Source organism: Pelophylax lessonae, assembly GCF_965119305.1.
Source record: "Pelophylax lessonae genome assembly, chromosome: 10".
Taxonomy (NCBI): Eukaryota; Metazoa; Chordata; class Amphibia; order Anura; family Ranidae; genus Pelophylax; species Pelophylax lessonae.
In genome coordinates, this window is record NC_138777.1 from 125,612,716 (window position 1) to 125,633,685 (window position 20,970).

Below are 20,970 nucleotides of genomic sequence, written 5' to 3' on the forward strand. Positions count from 1 at the left end.
GAAAGGGGCACCATTTGGGGGGTAGAATAGAGAAGGGAGATCTACTTACAGAACTTAGGACCAAACCCAATGCGCCTCAACACCAGTCCCATGTACGTCCAGTCCACTGAATCAAAGACCTTGGCTATGTCCAGTGATACCACCGCCCTAGTCCCCAGGGAAGAATGTACTGTTTGCAGATGAGTAAACAGGCGGTTTGTAGATATCGGAAATGCTGTATTCCCCGGTAGTTAATAAAGGGTCCAGTAAAGGGTCGAGGAAATTGTTAGTTGAGTCTTTACAGGACGAGCGAAGAAAGCTATGGCATTGCAACACGGAGAAAGTTTGTGTGACCGGAAGATGGTGGGTCTCCAGTGTATCTTGGACTGACCGTGGCTGGCCAGAGACGGGGTCACAAAGATCTGTTGCCAGGTAGCAAATGAGTGTGAGTGTAGTCCCGGGAGGAAAGCAGGGTTATCCTTAATAGGTAGGTATTTAGATATAGAGAGGGGGAGTTTTAAACGTTTCCTGGTCTCTCTCCAAGCAATCACTGTGTCCCTCAGTAGTATGTTGTGCTGGAGCCTTGGGGGCATACTGGGGGCATACTTTTCCATTTGGCGTGTAATAACGCCACCAGTGAGAAGGGAGCAGACATTTGTGTCTCCAGAGCATAATTTGAATAATGAGAGGACTTGGAGAGCCAATCTAGAGATATCCTAAGAAGGCAGGAAAAGTTATACAGCCTAATGTCAGGAAGACTAATACCCCCTTCGCTCCTGGGAAGACAGAGTTTGCCAAAAGAAATGCACGGTCGTTTGCCATGCCAAATAAACTGGAAATTGCACTGTTGATTAATTTAGTGTCTTTGTGCTTAATCAGCAAAGGGATTGTTTGCAACGGATAAAGGAGCCGAGCAAAACTGACCATTTTTACTAAATGACATCTCCCCAAGAGCGAAAGAGGCAGATCCATCCAACTATCCAATTAATGAAAGAGCTTCTGGAAGAGTGGGGGGTAGTTCAAGGTATAAATGGATGATGGGATTTGCCTATCTTGATACCTAAGTAGGTGATGTGGGAGGAGGCCAAAGTGAAGGGAGAGGATGAGGCCCAGGTGTGTCTGGGTCTGACACCCAGGGGGAGAATTTTACTTTTCGTAGTTGATCCGAAGACCAGAGCAGAGTTTGAATCCGTCAAATATAGATATAATGTATGCATGTCCGAAGAGGGGTTTCAGGTAAAGATTAAAACATCATCCGCAAAAAGTGAGATACGGAGTTCACGAGGACCGATTAGGATACCATGGAGTGGCGCGTTCACTGAAAGGTACCTGGATATAGGTTCCAGGGCCAAGTTGAAGAGCAGCGGGGACAGGGGGCAGCCCTGCCTCGTACCCTTGAATAGGCAGAACTCGTCGGTGAGAGACCAGGCCGCCCAGAGCCTGGCCGCAGGAGAAGCATATATAGCTTTGACAATGTGCGTAAAGGGCCCCGAGAAGCTGAAGGCAGCTAGTACCATGGATAGTCAGTTGAAGTTCACATTGTCCAAGGCTTTCTCCACGTCCAGGGTAATGATTGCCAGATCTTCCTCTGAGGACACCCTAGCTTGGTCAGGGGTCAGAAGGACCTTGTGAAGATTCGAGGCAGCCGATCTGCCCTTGGTAAATCCGGATTGCGCCGGATGTATACAGGAAGGCATAATCAGGGCAAGCCTGGACGCTACTATTTTGGAGAGGATTTTAACATCTAAATTTAAAAGGGAAATCGGTCTATATGAACCAGGTTCCAAGGGGTGTTTCCCTTTCTTAGCTAGAAGTTTAATTATGGCCTAATTACCTGTAGGGGTATAAGAGCCTCCAGACCAGATGGCCGAGTAGACCTCGCAGGGTCGGTCCGATTTTCTCCAGTGCATTTTTATAAAATTCTCCTGTAAGGCCATCTGGACCGGGAGCTTTGTTTGGAGCGAGAAGTTTTATGGTAGCTTGAATTTCAGGGAGGGTCATTGGAGCATTCAATGTTTCCAATTGAGCTGGTGATAGTTTGTAGAGGACTACACTGTCAAGAAAGAAATGGGCCTGGTTGGTGTCAAAGGGGTCAGGGGAATACAGGGAAGTGTAGAACTCGCGCATAATCAACTTCACTCCCGGGGGAGTGGACTCCACCATGCCCGAGGAGTTCCTGAGGGAAGCTATATGTGTGGGTTTGTAGGAGGCCCCGCACAACCTCGACAATAATTTACCCGCCTTGTTCCTAAATTTGTGTAGTGTGGCTGAGAAGTGCGCTCGCTTAATAGATTCAAGCTTGGCGGCCCAAGTGTCAAAGGCTTGTTTTGTAAGAGCCCACTCTTGCCTATTTACAGGGGAGTCTGAGGACAGCAATGTGCGTTGGGCCAAGCAAAGACGTTCACTGGCTCGGAGATAGCATTTGGAAGCATTTTTCCTATAGGCTGAGGCGTAGGATATGATTTTTCCGTGCAGGAAGGGTTTACCAGCCTCCCAGAACAGGTTGGGCTGGGAGGCATAGGATATATTGGCTGCAGAATACTAGGCCCATGCCCGAGCTAAATAGGCCTGGAAGTCTGAGTTATTGTGCGGGTACCCTGGGAATCTCCACAGATGGGAGTCTCCACAGATTTATCTGGGGGGTCCAGTATTAAGGAGATAGGGGCATGGTCAGAGATAACGATGTCATGTATCTCAGGGTCTTCGATCCTAGGGATGACAGTGGCGGAGGAAAAGAAGTAATCTATTCTCGTAAACACGTTATGCGAATGGGAGTAAAAAGTGTATTCCCTGTCAGCGGGGTGGTGAAGACGCCAGACGTCCGTGAGGTTGAGGCAGTCTACTACGTTAGCTAAAGGGCTAAGGACAGGGGTGTGGGTTTGAGTAGCCTTAGATCTTGTCAGGGATTTATCTAATAATGGGTCCATGAGTGAATTAAAGTCACCGCCGATTAGGTGGGGAACGTGTGGAAATTTGAGTAGGTGGGTCGATAGTTCCCTATAGAAAGACTGATCAGGAGCATTGGGGGTATATACATTAGTCAGCAACAATTCTCTATTATTCAGCTTCAAATGTGCCAAAACATAGAGACCGCTGTGGTCTGAGGAGAGGGACAATATTTCGCACAACAGACTCTTATGAATCAGGATCAGGACTCCAGCTTTGCGTCCCACTGCCGCCGATCCAACAACCGTGCCCACCCACAATTGTTTCATACATGAGAAGTCGGCTAAGGGCAGATGGGATTCCTGAATTAGGGCGATGTCTGCTTTAAGCCTTTTAAGGTGCCTCAGAACCTTCATCCGTTTAATGGGGCACCGCAGACCCCTGACATTCCACAAAAGAATCTTCATGGAGGGTCAGGAGGGCTGGAGCATGATGCAGATAAAGGCAGCATAACATAGTCAAGGACGGCAGGGATGTGAAATGTTGAATGCGTAGGTGCTGTAGGTAAATATTGGAAACATATCAGGTTGTGAGACCAAAAATGGGCGGATTCCAACCGTGGAATTAATAAGGAGGGTGAGGGGGCAGTAACCCAGAGAAGAAAAAAATAAAACCAAGAAAGAAAACGTATGGAAGAAACTGGAGAAAACATTGTGGACCTCACTTTTTTCCGGATGCTGTAACTGTGAGAGGCGACATAGCCCTTGGCACAGACACAGGCTGGCCTGAATATACAGCTGCCCAAATCACCACGGGGGGAAGCGGGGCTTGTGCCAAAGGCCCAAGACAAGGTTGCCTGAGTCCTCCACAGTGCCAGCATGTTCACTTATAGGACACAGGACCTGGCCTGTAAACATAACGGACATAACTCAAAACCATCAATTAAAGTGTCGCAACAGTACGATAAGTACTTCACGTGTCTTCGTAGCACCCTAGGAAGAGGAAAGTCAATTGTCCAGCGGCATAGGCTTGTCAGCGACGAGGATGAGAACGCATGCCGCTAACCGTCAGAATATTTCTGTCGTTTAGGAGACTCGTTACGTGGGCTCCTTGGGACCAGAGGGTGCGGGACCGGTGAGGGCTTGGAGGCCAGGGAGCCAAGTCCATCCGCATGGAGAGACCGCACAAAAGACTCCACTTCCGATGGATCCTGAAAAGACGGTTGTTCGCCTGATGGTGCCCTCAGTCAAAGGTTTGCCGGGTATGCCAACATAAATTTGATCTGAGCTTGATGCAGCTTGGAGCATACAGTCTGGAAAGCTTTTCTCTTCCTAGCCACTTCGACTGAGTAGTCAGCAAAGATCAGAATCTTTGTACCATCGACCTGAAAAGATTTAGCCTGTCTGGATTTTTGGAGGTTCGCCGATTTATCGGCGTAGTTCAGGTATTTAGCTATAATCGGGCGCGGAGTAGACCACTCGGATGAATGGATCCCCATGCGGTGAGCCCGTTCAACTACACAGATGCCTTGTATGCCCAGGGCCTCTGGAATTTTTTTGGCGCACAGGTCGGGAATGGCGGATGGTGGCATGGATTCCGGTATCCCTATAAATCGGAGGTTACTTCTGCGAGCTCTATTCTCAAGGTCCTCCAATTTTTGCAATATAAATTGATTAGTTTTGTCCAGCGTTTGTTCAAAGCTGTGTGAACTGTATATCTCCTCTTCCACATTGGCTACCCGATTCTCCACCTCTTGCAGCCTGTGGGAATGCTCTGCAAGCTGTTTTTTTATGTCCTGCATTCCTGCTGCAACCGCGGTCTGTACTGCTGCAGTTATAGTGAGGGATAGGAGAGCCACAACTGCATGTGCAATGCGATCCGATTGAGGGTCCCATAGGGAAGGCACCGTAGAAGCCGGAGGAGCTGCAGTGTCCATTTGAGAGGCATCCGTCTCTCCAGCGGTGAGGGCCGAGACCGGGGGCCTCGATTTGCGGCGGACCCGGCGCAGCGCGCGGGCCGCCTTTCTCCAAAAATTTATCCATGGGCAGATTAGTGTGAACCGGGGGGTCGCCTGGAGGTAAGTGTGAAGGCTGCTGGCCCAGAGGAGGCAATTGGGGGGTTCTGTATGCAGATTTGTCATCCTACCGCGGGAGCTGAGGAGAGATGCGGCTACAGCATTCGGCGCCGGAACCGGTAGTACTATTACACTTTTAAAGGCCCTAAAGCATCAAGACAATGGAAATGCCCACAAAATTACCCCATTTTGGAAACCAAACACCACAACGTATATTCTATGAAGCATAGTGAATATTTTGATCATGTTTTCAAAATTTTTGTAAAATGTGGAAAGAAAATGAAAACACATTTTTTTTTTTTTTTTTTTTTAACAAAAAGTTGTCCATGTATAAGATATTTCTAACACATAGACTGTACATACCAAAAATTACACCCCAAAATACGTTATGTTACTCCTCCCGAACATGGCAATACCACATGTGTGAGACTTTTACAAAGCCTGGCCACATACAGAGGCCCAACATCCAAGTAGCACCTTCAGGCATTCTAGGAGCATAAATACACATCTAATTTCCTGACAACCTATCATATTTTTGGGCCCTGGAGAACCGGGACAATGGAAACGGCCACAAAATACCCTATTTTGGAAAGCAAACCCTCCAACGTATATTCTATGAGGCATCCTGAGTCTTTTGAACATGTCAATTTTTTTCCACAAGTTTTTGTGTGGAAAGAAAATGAAAACGCTTTTTTTTTTTTTAAACAAAGTTGTCCATGTATAAGATATTTCTAACACATAGCACGTACATACCAACAATGACACCCCAAAATACATTCTTCTACTCCCCATGAGTAGGACGATACCACATGTGTGAGACTTTTACACAGCCTTGCCACATAAAGGGGCCCAAAATTCAAGGAGCATTTTCAAGTGTTCTAGGGACATAAATTACATATCTAATTTCCTGACAACCTATCATTTTGAAGGCATGTACATACCAAGAATTACACCCCAAAATACATTCTTCTGAACAAAGGGTAAATAAAAGATTACCTGTGGTTTTAATAGTGCAATTGCTCCAGGCAGCAAGCAGGAACATGCTTAGCGACAAGTAATTGCCAAGGGAGCAGGCAGGAATATTGTCTATAGTCAGTAAGGCAGCAGGCAGAGATATTGTTAGCACAGCAAAAGCATTAGTCCAGGCAGCAGGCAGAGATGTGGTCAGCAAAAGCCAAAGGAATTGTCCAGGCAGAGACATGGTCAGCACAGCCAAAATATTGGTCCTGGTACACTGGAGACACTCATTATTGCACCACTCTCCAGCCCTTTATAAACAAACTGCCTCTTGCTACAGCTAAATATTTCAATAGTACAGGTAGCAGGCAGAGGTGTGGTCAGTTCATGTGGCAGGCAAAGGCATGATGGGAGTAAGTAAGCAGCAGGCAGAAATATCAGACTTAGGGCCTCGGTCAGGTAAGACCTGGGCACAAGGGTAGAGGCTTCTCCCAACCATATCTCTTTGAAGCCTCTGGTTTCCATACCCTAATCCGGAAATTGCAAAACCCGGAGAACAACAAAACAATTTGTTTTCTCCCTCCGAAAAAACAACTCTGGAGCCCCTCACATATATGAGACCCCTGTGGGCTACATTAGCAGGGCAACATATCAGTCCAAGCGGCAGGCAGAAGCATAGTCTATAATCAAGCCAGGGTCAGTTCACGTGGAAAACAGAAACACGGTGGATCAACAATTCAGATGATAGGCAGAGGCATAGTCGATAAAAAGGCCAGGCTCAGTTCACGAGGAAGGCAGTGGTATGGTTAATTGAGGAAGCAGGCAAATGGTCAGCACAGATGCTGAAAATAGGGAAATGCTTAAAAATATGGCCTATTATTTTAGGCATGTCTGAAAATGTCAAAAGCATTCTCCATAGGCTGGGTTGGGAGGGTCACTGGGCACAATGATAGCTGGTATCTATTTTAACTCCTCCTTTGCTGCATACGCAACATTTTTTTTTTTTTTTTACGTCTTCTGCCTGCTTCTGATGATAGAATGCTCTCTGGGAAATGGTGTTCATGAAGTTGGCTAACAGCATCAGAGCTAAGGTTTTCTGGGGGGGGGGGGGTGTTCTTTGCTGGTAGATGAGGGATGTGACTATTTCATCTATGAATTTTAGGAAGGGCGTGGTTCTTTCTGTGGATTTGGTGTAGGTGACACAAGCATTGTAAATGGTCAATTTATTAAGATAAATAGAAACTTTCTTATACCAGAAACGGGACCTCCTTGCTGCCAAATAGGGCATTTGATCATTGAAATCAAACCCCCCCTTGTAAAGATTACAATCTTGAACGCATGCAAGTTTTTGAATGGGACCATATATTCTGGGAATCTCCAGTAAAGTGTCATTATGGATGAGGGACAGCATGTATACATCCCCCTTATCCTTCCACTTCAATGCCAGCACTTTGCCATTTCTCAGACTTGCTGATTTCCCCCTGCATAACCTTGTGTTCACCAAAGATTGTAAGAAGCCCTTCCAGTTTTTTTCTAGAGGTTCCACAGCCGAGGGCTTTTGCATGGTTTAGGTGTGGAAAAAGGGCAGGCTGGTGTAAAACTTATCCAGGTAGATGGGATAACCTTTTTGCAGAAGTGGGTATGCCAGGTCCCATACGATTTTTCCAGTTGTGCCATTGTAGGTCAGGCACTCACGGGACAGGAACTGGGAATCTCTTCCTTCATATATGCAGAATGCATACAGAAATCCTGTGGCTCTTTCACAAAGCTGGTAGAATTTGACACCATTCCTGGCCCTTTTGCTTGGAACATATTTGTCAGTGAAACCTTCAGCTGCAGACTGGTCGTCACATGACAAGCACCACATGACTTCCACATGACTTCCTGGCTGCCTATAAAAGCTGAGCAAGTGCTCAGAGGAATTGCTGGTTTGTCTTTCAGCTTCCTGTACCTGAGTTCCTGTTTCCTGTGTGATCGTTTACCTGCTGTGACCCGGATTGACCCTGACCTACTCTGCTCTTCTCCTGGACCCGACCTTGGCTTGTTTTACGGACTTTGCTTTTGCTTACCTGTGTTTGACCCTCTGCCTGCGACCCGGATTTACCTTCAGTCTCCTGTGCCTTGACCTTCTGCTTGTGACCTAGTCTTGTCCCCTATCTCCAGTGCCTTGACCCTCAGCCTGTGACCTGGATTGTCTGCTTACCTGTGTTTGACCCTCAGCCTGCTCCGGACTTTTACTGCTGGATCCTGATCAGTCTCTGCTCCAGCTCTACAGGACCTCCACGCAAGCTCTACCCTGCCTGCTGGTAGCTTGTGCCTCTTTGTGCCATCCACCCTCTGTATCACCTCCAGAGGGGCGGAGTGCGCTTAGTCGCAACAGCGAACCGCTCTCGGCATCTCGGCCTCGGTGAGTACCTCTATTCTGATAGTACAAACCAGCCATGTCAGAGGCCGACAGAGCGCGTTCTCTTGAGATCCTGTGCCAGCAGGTCACAACCCTCACTGATGCAGTCCAGAAACTGCAGGAAGGCTATGCCCAGATTGACGGTCGTCTCCAGCAACTTTCAGGGTCACCTGCATCAACAGCCGCAGCCCCTGCGCCCACCAGCGGAGCCTCCTCTTCTCAAGTTGCATCAAGCCCCACAGTGATCATGGCTACCGCTGAGCCCAGGGTTCCCACACCGGAGCGTTTTTCAGGCGATAGCAAAAAGTTCCGGGCCTTCAAAAATGCATGCTCCTTGTACTTAGCCCTTCAGCCCAGGACTTTTTCATCCGAAGTAGTTAAGGTGGGATTTGTCATCTCCCTGTTGACCGAAGAGCCGCAGGCCTGGGCCCACAGCCTGATGGAACAGAGGAGCTCTCTTCTGAATTCTTTGGACCTTTTCTTTGAAAGTATGTCTCAACTATATGACGACCCCCAACGCACCGCTACTGCAGAAGCCGTGCTACACTCCCTGTCTCAAGGAAAGAGACCAGTGGAGGACTACACCGGGTTCATGTAAAGACAGTCCTTGCAATTCTCAGGAGACACAAATTGTACCTTAAAGCAGAGAAATGCGAATTCGAAAAATCTGTTGTGCAATTCCTAGGCTTTATCATTTCTACCAACGGGGTCGCAATGGATCCACAGAAGGTCAAGGCAATTCAGGAGTGGCCGGCTCCAGTAGACAAAAAGGGGGTACAGCGGTTTATCGGATTTGCTAATTTTTACCGGAGGTTTATCGTTGGCTTCTCATCCATTGTTGCACCCATCACCCAACTAACCCACCAACACAGTCGTTTTCAGTGGTCCCAAGAGGCCCAGGAAGCTTTTACCAAGCTCAAAGCCCTGTTCACCTCTGCACCAATCCTATGGCATCCGGATCCAGCCCTGCCATTTGTGTTGGAGGTAGATGCCTCGGAAACCGCCACTGGAGCCATCCTCTCCCAGAGACAGGGCCCCAAGGCTCTCCTCCATCCTGTAGCTTTCGCATCTCGGAAACTAAGTTCCCCGGAAAGGAATTATGATGTGGGAGACCGGGAGCTGTTGGCCATCAAGTTCGCTCTGGAGGAGTGGAGATATCTGTTGGAGGGTGCTTCCCATTCCATCATGATCTTCACCGATCATAAAAACCTAGAATACCTCAGGACAGCCAAACGCTTAAGACCCAGGCAAGCTCGGTGGGCCCTCTTCTTTTCTAGGTTCAACTTTCATATCTCTTATAGACCTGGCCTTAAGAATGGGAAAGCAGACGCACTCTCCCGGATGTTCCCTGAATCTCCCCAGTCAACGGAACCTAGCACCATCTTATCTCCACAAAACTTCCTTCTGCTCACAGACACTGATCTTATGACCACCATCAAGTGGGCATCCAGCCATTGTACTGACCCAGAAATATCCTCCTTGGAGAAACGAGATGACTTGTTCTGGTCCCAAGGAAGAATTTTTGTCCCACCGGAGGCTAGACCCATGACGTTAAAGTTGCTTCATGACCATAAACTGGTTGGTCACTTTGGGACTCAAAAGACTTTGGAATTGGTCGCCCGTTCTTTTTGGTGGCCTGGTTGGAGGCAGGACTGTAAAAAGTATGTCCTCTCTTGTATTTCTTGCCAGCGCAGTAAAGTGGCTAACACCAAATCTTGGGGATTACTTAGACCTTTACCCATTCCAGAACGCCCATGGGCTGAAGTTTCTATGGACTTCATTGTTGATCTTCCTCCCTCGGAAGGTTTCACCTCCATTCTGGTTGTTGTTGACCGCCTTTCCAAAATGGCACACTTCTTGCCCATGGTGGGCACCCCCTCTGCTTTGGAGACAGCTAACATTTTTATCAAAGAAATAATAAGGCTACATGGAGTACCCGACAGTGTTGTTTCTGACAGAGGGGTTCAGTTCACCTCCAAATTTTGGAAAGAACTTTGTAAAGCACTACAAATAAAGGTCTGTCTCTCTTCTGCGTATCACCCTCAAAGCAATGGCCAGACAGAGAGAACGAACCAAACTCTGGAGCAGTATCTCCGCTGTTTCTCTTCTGGCTCCCAGGATGACTGGTCCTCTCTGCTACCCTACGCGGAGTTCGCGTATAATAATTCAGTTCATTCAGCCACCAACCAAACGCCCTTCTGGTCTAACTTTGGGTTTCACCCTTCTTTCCTTCCAAACGCTACCCCTGAATTATCTGTTCCTGCTGTCCAAGATCGCATAGCCTCCATCCAACAGAACTTTCAAAGGATTCAGGAAACCATGCAAAAGGCCCAGGATGACTATAAGAAGTACTACAACAGGGGAAGGAAGGAGAACCCGGTTTTCAAGGTCGGTGAGGAAGTTTGGTTATCTTCAGCTAACCTCAAATTACCTTTTCCCTCACGGAAGTTGGGCCCAAAGTTCATAGGGCCGTTCAAAATCAAGAGGATGGTTAACCCTGTGGCCTTTGAATTGGCCTTACCCAGCTCTTACAGGATTCATTCTGTCTTTCATGCATCCTTACTGAAACCAGTGATTCCTAGCCCCTTCCCGGGAAGAGAGGAGCCGCCTCCTCCACCGGTCCAGGTGGATGGAGAAAATGAATTTGAGGTTGAAGCCATACTGAACTGCAGGAAGAGGGGTAGACTTCTCCAATACCTAATCAAGTGGAAGGGGTACCCACCTGAAAACAACTCTTGGGAACCTTCAAGAAACATACACGCCCCTCGCTTGATCCGAGCTTTTCATGTGAATCACCCGGAGTTGATGTCCAGTTTGGGCGTCCAGAGGCCGCCCCTCGGGGGGGGGCACTGTCAGAGAAACCTTCAGCTGCAGACTGGTCGTCACATGACAAGCACCACATGACTTCCACATGACTTCCTGGCTGCCTATAAAAGCTGAGCAAGTGCTCAGAGGAATTGCTGGTTTGTCTTTCAGCTTCCTGTACCTGAGTTCCTGTTTCCTGTGTGATCGTTTACCTGCTGTGACCCGGATTGACCCTGACCTACTCTGCTCTTCTCCTGGACCCGACCTTGGCTTGTTTTACGGACTTTGCTTTTGCTTACCTGTGTTTGACCCTCTGCCTGCGACCCGGATTTACCTTCGGTCTCCTGTGCCTTGACCTTCTGCTTGTGACCTAGTCTTGTCCCCTATCTCCAGTGCCTTGACCCTCAGCCTGTGACCTGGATTGTCTGCTTACCTGTGTTTGACCCTCAGCCTGCTCCGGACTTTTACTGCTGGATCCTGATCAGTCTCTGCTCCAGCTCTACAGGACCTCCACGCAAGCTCTACCCTGCCTGCTGGTAGCTTGTGCCTCTTTGTGCCATCCACCCTCTGTATCACCTCCAGAGGGGCGGAGTGCGCTTAGTCGCAACAGCGAACCGCTCTCGGCATCTCGGCCTCGGTGAGTACCTCTATTCTGATAATATTGTTTGATTCCTAGCCGGCCAGTGAAGTGTACAAGGGACTCATCCACACATATATTTTGATCAGGGACATAAAGTTCAGCAAATCTTTGGAAAAAAATGTGGGCAAATTTTGTATAATTTGTCATAGTTGGGATGATCTCTAGGAGGGTATTGGGTATTGTCACTGAAGTGAAGGAAGCTTATAATCATCTCATAGAGGGACCTGGGCATGACAGAAGAATAAAGGGGCATGTGGTGGATGGGGTGAGTGGACCAGTAGGCATGTCCTTCATTTTTTTTTTTTATAAGCCTCAAAACAATTTGAACTCCTCCAATGTCAGACGTCTCCACTCAAACGGACGGGCATCGGATGAACTGGGTTGCTATCAATTAACTGTTGGGCAAATAGATTTGTCTGATCCCCAATAAATTGGAGTAAAGTGACGGCAAACATAAATAAAAAAAAACAATTTCTAAAATAATTTTAGTATTGGCCTGCACACCTGGCTGTGCAGTGAAAGGGGGAATGCTTGCTGATCCTGAGTTAAAAGGCAGCCATGCTGGGTTGGCAAGAGCATCTGGGTGGTATGTATTAGCCCTAATTAATGGGGGATGTGACGTTCCAGTGCTGGTACTTGGGGGTCGTGACACTCCAGTGCTGGTACTTGGGGAATGTGACACTTCTGGGCTGGTACTTGGGGGATTTAGCACTCCAGTGCTGGTACTTCGGGGATGTGATACTCCAGTGCTGGTACTGGGCCTGGGTCTTTCATCCTGAGGTCTATCACTGGTGGCTATACAAAATCGAAGATAAAATCAGTGCAATCTCCTAATTGTAAATACCGTGAATAAATATATATACTAAGTGGCTGCTACCACTAATCGTGTTTTATCATCACACCAAAAAATTGAAAATCTTAAAAACAGTGCTGCGCCAGATATAAACAATAGCGAGATATAATGTAAAATACACTGCCCGGTATGTTCCTAGCTCTCCTTCAGTATGGAGATTCTTCTCAGTGTTGCCAGTTGCTTCCCTAGATTCGGGACCTGGGCTTCCAGGGAAGCTCACATTTTGTGCAGCTGTATTCGCCCTCGATCGGGTGATCGAGGAACGCACACATGCCACAGTCCCATCTCCACACCCGCCGGGCATCGTACCCACTAATTTAATGGGGATTGGGAATTGTATTCTTTCCGATTAGCTCAGGGGTAGGAAACCTATGGCTCTCGAGCCAGACGTGGCTCTTTTGATGGCTGCATCTGGCTCGCAGACAAATCTTTAATAAAGGGGGGGCGTGTCTGGACGTGAGCCGCGCTGGACGTGTAGTCCCAGAGCTCCGCCGCGTCTACAACTCAATCCAGTGCCATCCGCGTAGCTGTGCCCGGTGCCAAGGAGATGTCTGCACCCATTGATGGTACACTTTGTGGGCTACCCACCGCTACCCTCAGTTCGTCTCTGGGTGACCGGATTGCCGCACTACGGACCCCGCGGCCTACTCGCGGTGCTGCCTCCGGCTCGTGTGCTGTGCATCTGAGGGCCTTGGCAATAACCCCTCGTTAAGGAGACCGGTCATCCACTCCCTGTGCCCCGACAGACACGATCTCCTTCCCCTCTGACACCCGGGGGCGTGGGAACTGCCTCTCACATCCACTTCTGAGGACTTCAGCGCTGGCTGCCATTTTCTCAGGGCCTATACTCACCTCCATCACCCGCAGTCCTGCAGGCGCTTCACCACTCCAGCCTCATTGCATACCTGCCTGCTCTGCTCTCTTCCCGGCCGGACTCCAGGCACTTTCACACGGCTCCATCTACTCACTGTATAGCTGCGGCCCATGAATATGAATATTAAATAAAGGTTCCCGACCCTGAAATATAGTGTATGGCTCTCACGGAATTACATTTGAAAATATGTGGTGTTCATGGCTCTCTCAGCCAAAAAGGTTCCCGACGCCTGGATTAGCTGGTAACTAGCTTCCAGACTCTAATTTCTCAACCCACAGTTACTCCTCAGTCACACACAGTTACTCAGCAGTACTCAATAGTGGATCGACCGATTATCGGCAAGGCCGATATATCGAGGGCCGATATTGACTTTTGCCGATATATCTGTATCGGCCCCGGAACTAGCAGATATTGCCGTTATTCCAAATATTGAGTGAGAAGGCTGGAAGTTAGGGAGCGCTTCTGGCAATAATTGTATTAATGAAATCAGTCACAAACACCTGATGGTAAGCGGCATAGTGGTAGAAAAAACTACCAACAATACACATTTACTCAACAATACACAGGTACTCAACAATACTCAGTTACTTAAGAGTACTCAACAATACTGTTATTCAGCAGTACTCAGTTACTCAACTGTACTCAGTTACTCTACAGTACAACATCATTATGGTTATTACTATTGCTAATACAGCTACATCTTTAATCCAAAGAACTGGTCTCTAGTAGTGCAATGACTACACTGCTGGATCACAGGACACAAGTGTTGCATTTAAAGTAATGTTTATTTCAATTAAACAGCTTCATGGCAGCAAAATAGCACAACAGAAGATAAAAGTCTCACGGACTACATAAAACTCCCAAACATTATATATTTTATGAAAACAGACACACGAGAAAATAAAATAGTGGTAGCTCCAATATTTTTTGTCACTTGATACCGCAAAAGTCTATAAAACACAAAATTTCCATAAAAAAACACACTAAAGTGAATTTAAGGGCAAACAAAAGCAATCAACTGCTTACATTTTTGGTTAAATATAAGAAGTTTCACCAAGTAAATAGATACCCAACATGTCAAATCTTAAATTTGTGTGTGCCCGTAAAATGCTGACAAACTTCAGTACCTTATATTTTCTATAGGCGACGCTTCAAAAGCCCCCTATAGGTCATCAGTTTAGTGTGAGGAGGCCTTGTGCTAGAATTATTGCTCTTACTCCAGCAGCGCGGCGATATGTAACATGTGTATCGCAATCAACGTTTTCACACGTAGATGCCCCTGACACATACGTTTACGTTCGTACATGTGTATATGTGGGGGTGGGACCTCAACATTTTTTGTGGAGGGATTGTATGTGCTTGTGTGTAACTTTATTTTTTTTGTGTACCTTTTTTTTTTTTTTTATCACCTGGGGGATTTTTAGGTGACAGGTTTTGTTTGAGCTCCACTGAATGTGTTGCAATGCAAATCGCATTGCAATACATCCCTTCCCAGCTAAGCTAGCCAGGGACACTAAGAGGCTATGACGTACGGACCTGGCAGTGAAAGGGTTAGAAGGGCCTACATTCAAGGGATAAATTAACAATTATATCCTTTTATAAAATAATTTGTCTCCTCTTAAATATGCTGTTCAGGCTTGATCACCAATCCTCAAGAAAGATATTGTTGAATTGGAAAGAGTTCAGCAAAGGGCAACTAAATCAATAAGGTGGGTGGAGGACCTCAGCTATGAGGATCAATTACTTAGGTTACAGTTATTCAATCTGGGGAAGAAGCGCTTGATACTAAACACACACTGTTTATTTTACATTGTCCCTTCTATTTCTGTATATGAATAATGACATTGTAATTCATTTTAGTAAAGAAAAAAAAAAACATCTAGGTACCTTTTTTGAAATCGATATACAGCTGTCACATGACCCAGTTCTTTCCCAGGCTGTTTGCAGGGAAACTTAAGCAGTAGGAGCTTCTAGTCCTCTGCTGCTGGTCACATGTTCAAAATAAAAAAAACAGCCTTTGGAATACAGAGCAAAAATAAATAATGAAAATCAATAAACATTTTTAAATTGTCATACAAATATATATTTGAAATCAAATCTGTATACTTTTTTGGCAATAACATGGTGTGGGCAGATTTCTGCCAGTTACAGGCTGTGTCACGCCACTGCAGCCTTTGTCTTAGAATAAGAGGGAGAAACCTCCATAAATCAAGATTTAATATCCCAACCCCACTGTGTTTAGGTAGTTAGTGGGCAGGGAGGAGGAGGGAGAGGGTAGGCTAGCATTTACCACTGTGTATAGTCCCACATGTGGGACTCTATAGTTACATGGATTGCTCAGATGTCATAGGGAGGAACTGCTCAGCATAGAAACTCACTAAAAAGAGCATGTGCAGAATTGGCACCACAGCTGCAAACCCCTAGCTTTGTTGGCACATGAATAGTAGGTGGTGATAGAGAGCAGCAGGATCAACCAGGTTTTTTGCAGAGTACAGAAAACAAATCTAATAGTGACTGAGTGAATTTGAACAGTATGTAATACAGCATTTATTTGTAGCACCCTCCTAGGTAGGTGCTAGTGAGAGAGCATAGTTTTTGCCTCTGTCTGCTTATCAGAGGAGCAGCAGGCAAATCTATATTGCTTTCTGTCTAGCAGAGAGCAGGATCTGTTAGTGAGTTCTGCTCAGTGTGCTCAGTATGTGATTCACTGGTCCAATAGGGAGGCATGTTGGACAGTGGGAGGAAACCTGACCAATGGATACATAGGCTTTGATACAGTCCTGGTGATTGGCAGAGACAGGCTGTCTCAGTGCATTCTGGGATACTCTGTAAAAGCCAGGAGCACATATGCTGAGGGGTCTTTGGCTGGTGAGCAGAGTCCCGGAGGGAGGGTGTCCGCTGCCTCCTCCTCTGTAGCAGTGGCACATGGCATCAGGAGGTCGCCCTGAGGGCCAGAGGAACGGAGCTGAACCCATAGGTCCAGGAAAGCTGACTGAGGGGGGAGACACTGGAGACCCTAGAAAACAGTATTGTGAGTACAGGGGTTTGTGTCAAGGTACCTGACCTGAAGGGGGCCACCCTGGAGTAGGATAGTCAGAGGACGGGTGTCAGTGGTCAAGAAAGAGGATACTAGGAGAGTGTCCTGAAGATAACTTTAGCTCATCAAGTCATCTGGAAAGAGACTTAATCCTAAATCCACCTAAGTGGCATGGTGGATCAACAGCCTGGCTGTACCAACAGATAGATGTCCTCCAAACGTTGTGCATAGTTAATCTGGAGTATCCCACTAATCCCTTCTCCCATCCATAATTTATAAAAAAAAAAAAAAGACAACAATATACCCCTGGATTAATTATTGACTGAGCCAAGAAGTAAAGTGATAGACTGTGAATGCCAATGTTGTTAACGGTAACCCAGGGGGACCTGAAAGTGTGAAAATTCAGCAGTCCTTCCGGGGGCAGTGCTACATATTGATAGTTTTTTATTATGTGTATTTAGTGACACCTTATGAGGGGATATGATTACAATATACAAGTATATCAAAAGTGACTTCAGTAACTGTAGCTAGATATTTAGTCTAAGGTCCCTGAAAAATTGGACATGCCGTGGACACGATTTTAATTTAGAAGAAAGGAGGTTTAGCCTTAGATTGTGGAAAGGGTTTTTTACTGGTATAACAGTTAAATGTGTAACTCCCTCCTCAGGACATTAGATGTCTTTCTGTGAAAGCAGAATATAAAGGGCTATGGGAATCATTAGAGAAAAAAAAGCACACACAAAGGTTGAACTAAATGGACTTGTGACTTTTTTCTGCCTTGTAAACTACAAAACTGTGACCCTTGCACTATATTTACTAGACTGTATGTTACGTACTCCTCGGCCCTGAATTTTGTATATTATAAACTCATGACCCCCACTCTATTTACACTATGTTGTACATGCTCCTGGTTCACACACTCTGTACATTATATACTCTTGACTCCTGCACTCTGTATGCTATATTTAACACTTAATACCCCTGAAGAAAATGTTTACTGTTTTAGCAGTTGCAGGTCCCTAAGTAGTCCCTGATTAGTTTATTAAAGAGTGTCTCATAGTTCCACCAATGAGGGTGCCAAAAAATACTCCAGGTCTTTCACAATCCTAGTAACACTCCCAATGGGTGGCCTGCTAGCCCACACCTTCACCTCAATGCTTGGAGCTTCTGAGGACCAGGGCAGATTGTGCCACGTCCTCCCACTGCTTCTGCTTGAAGGCTGGGATGAACTTTTGAGTCTTGAATTGGAGCACTGCCCAGGCCCAGAGATGGCGCACTCAGGTCATGAGGATAAGATGATTTCTTGGGATCAGAGTAATATTTTCCTGTCCTGCGTAGAATTATCCTGGACAGCAACAAGGGATATTTTTCCTATTTTTTTCTAAATACCATGCAAAAGAACACTTTCCCATATACCTTTCCCATTGCTTGTGCCTTACATCTAAGCCCTCTGGCAGAGCAAAGCTGTAAGCAGGACCTTGATATTTGACTCACTTCCGGGTGTGCTCCTTGAATTTAGAATGAAGGGAGGGGGTCATAAATTAAAAAATTGACTGGGGCCCAAAGTACACATAATCTACTGCTGTTCAAGGGCCCAAAACTTCTTCTATTAACTACTGCCTATGACCCATGATAGATTTAATTTGTCACCCTCATTGTTTGCATGACAAACTAGTCTCTACTTTGTCAATAAATATTTCTTTTTACTCATTCTTATTTTAGCATGAAGGTAGATCAAAACATTAAAACTTAGCATTTTGCAGCTGGTTAGTAATAAAAATAAATATATAAATCAAACAACACTTAAAACTGTGTGTCTTTAAAAAAAAAAAAACCCAGAAAGATCAGTTTACACATATTGAAAACCAAACTTTAGCAAAATGTTTACTTTACTGTTTTAAAATTCCAGAAGATAAAATAATACAATATCTGTGTGAGGAAACCTCTTTATATGGAATAGCAGGAAGGGTGTATTCAGTACGCAGAGACAGCTCTTACCCATCATTTAAGTTGCAAGACACACTGGGGTAAGTACTTGTGTGAGGATATAAAGAATTCTCATCACGTGTATGTCCATGACCACAATTAGGTGCAACATTTTCTGGTACATTTTCATAATCATATAGTGACTACACTGAGCAAGAGGCATTTGTCAACTTATAGAAATTATTTTGCATGCTAATATTTAAAAAGGTTAGGTGAAATTATACCCTGCAGAGTAGGGGTTAAAAAGAGGGAGGGTTTCCTTTGTGATTTACTGAATATTTAAAGAACTGTCTACTGTTATTTTTAACATTGTTACTAACAAGAATACCTCGTTATTTGTCATTTCGATGTAAAATCACTATTGTTTTAAAATAGGAACAGTTTTCTATTTTTTTTAAACATTGTTACTTTTCCTACAGTGTTTAGGTTTATCATTGTTACACCCCTAAAAAATCCAGACAATGTACTATGTGCTGCATGATTTGCAGTAAACAATAGTATTGTGGAAGTAGGTTTAATCACAAAGGGTTGGTCACTGCATTCTTATATTTTAATAAATGATCAATAGTTCTAGACCTTCATGCTATTTAGGTTTTAAAAAGTTATCTTTTATCTTTTATCAGGATGGAGATGTAAAATGTTTGTAATATATATAACACACAGATCATATTTTTCTGTGGTTTGTATGTGATATATGTGTCTGTGTAGAATACCAAGCCCTGTCTTAAGAAACGAACACAGAGAAGAGCTGACATTTATCATAATAAATATAATTATTCCCAAGTCTTTAGCTAATTATGCCATTAACACATCTTTGCATGCAAGACAGAACTGGCTAGTTATAGAACTAGTAAAGTACGGTAATAAAAACATTTTTTTACAATAAATGTAAAATTTAGCTACAAATGATTTTTTTAAAAAGGGCTTCAATATAATCTGTGAGAAATTTGATAAAAAAAAATGTTTAAACTTCCCTGAAAATGTTATTAAAATCATTGTAGTATGCACAGATTAAGCATTGTATTTAGGGTTATTTAGTGCCAAAACAATTTATGCAATTTCATGTTAACATATGACTTAAATGAATAAATTGTTGCAAACAGACTTACGGTAACCAACTCTTTGTCTGTTTTGGGCGACGTGTCTCCCGGAAACTTAATGATGGGTGAAGGTGCAGCTGTGTTCTGGTCAATCAGATCAAAAAATTGAAAGTAAAAGGCACAGAGATGAATTGCTTGAAGAAATTTCATCCTTAGCTAGCTAGTGGCAAAGCCCAGGTTATAGTACAAAGCGTCTTTCTGAAACTTCTTGTGCCTCTAAATTGGTAATTCTTTATCTCGTCCTGACAGCTGCCCAACTTTTCTGTGTGTTGAGTTCCTTTGTGTGGAATGTGATCCAGATGTACTGTACACTGTGTAGCTAACTCAGGAGAAATCAGGAAACATGAGAGGAGGAGGGAAGCCAGATGTGGCTGGCAGGATGTTCTTAACCCCAGAAATCCTGGTTTAAATCATAGTGACTCAGTGTGACACAAAGATTTTCTTTGTGGACTGTTTTTTAAGCCTCAGCATCCTACAACATTCATACAAATAATAACCTCTGCCTAATAATAATATGCATATTTTAAATCCTTTGAATGACTACTCACTACGTATATATGTATTATGAGCTGTTAGTCTGTGTGATGGTATGTTTCTGAGACTAATATGATCAGAGATTAAACCATTTGTCCTTCATATTTATATATTGAAGAAAAACACTGTACTGTTCAAATTAGTTCCTGAGGCTTACAATTAATATGACAGGGATGCCCCAGGTCAAAGCCTTTCTATTCAAAATATATAAGTGTAGCACTATACACCAGGTTGAGTCTACAAACATACTGTATCACAGGAATTCACTGAAAGTAATGCTTAGTATCCAATAGTAGTGTGATATCAAAGAAAACAGGCACCAAACCAGATAGAAAAGGCAAACCTAATATATTGTCAGGCAGTATGTTTGGTAACTAGGCAAGCATGAAATTGATTAACAATGGTAATAACACAATTTGGCATACAAAATGATTAACAGTTGGGACTAGGTATAAGATGACATTTGGGGTCTGGATCACCATAAACAGTAGTAAGGCCACCTCAAGTGCACAGGTGAGCAGTAGTAAAGTTTATTTTGGAAAAAGAATAAGGTGCGCTTGATATGAAGCGTGTACTAACTAAAGTACACTCTAAAGATGTATAAATATCCACAAAAATAAACACAAATAAATAACCAAATGTGACATGTACAATGACATAAATAAAAAGTCTCTTGTGAAAAAGGGAGAGTGGCAAATGCAAGACTCCCAAATAAAGTCCCAAAAACTGGTGCAGATAAATATTCTTAGTGTTGAAGTGCTCATAAACCAAGGCGCAGATGCTGAATACACAGATCTCTCATATTACCAAAATATGAAGGAGGTAGAGGTACCCTTACCAA

The 20,970-nt window shown here is 44.8% G+C and overlaps 1 protein-coding gene across 1 annotated transcript in view; it reads right to left on the reverse strand.

Annotated features, from left to right (window-relative positions):
• MMP2 (matrix metallopeptidase 2) overlaps positions 1 to 19,907 on the reverse strand; it is a 317,663-nt gene extending 297,756 nt beyond the window's left edge. Inside the window, exon 1 of the mRNA XM_082270399.1 lies at positions 19,605 to 19,907. Within this exon, the coding sequence (XP_082126525.1) occupies positions 19,605 to 19,745 (141 nt within the window). The 5' untranslated portion in view covers positions 19,746 to 19,907. The remainder of the gene's footprint in view (positions 1 to 19,604) is intronic.
• Between the last annotated feature and the right edge of the window lie 1,063 nt (positions 19,908 to 20,970).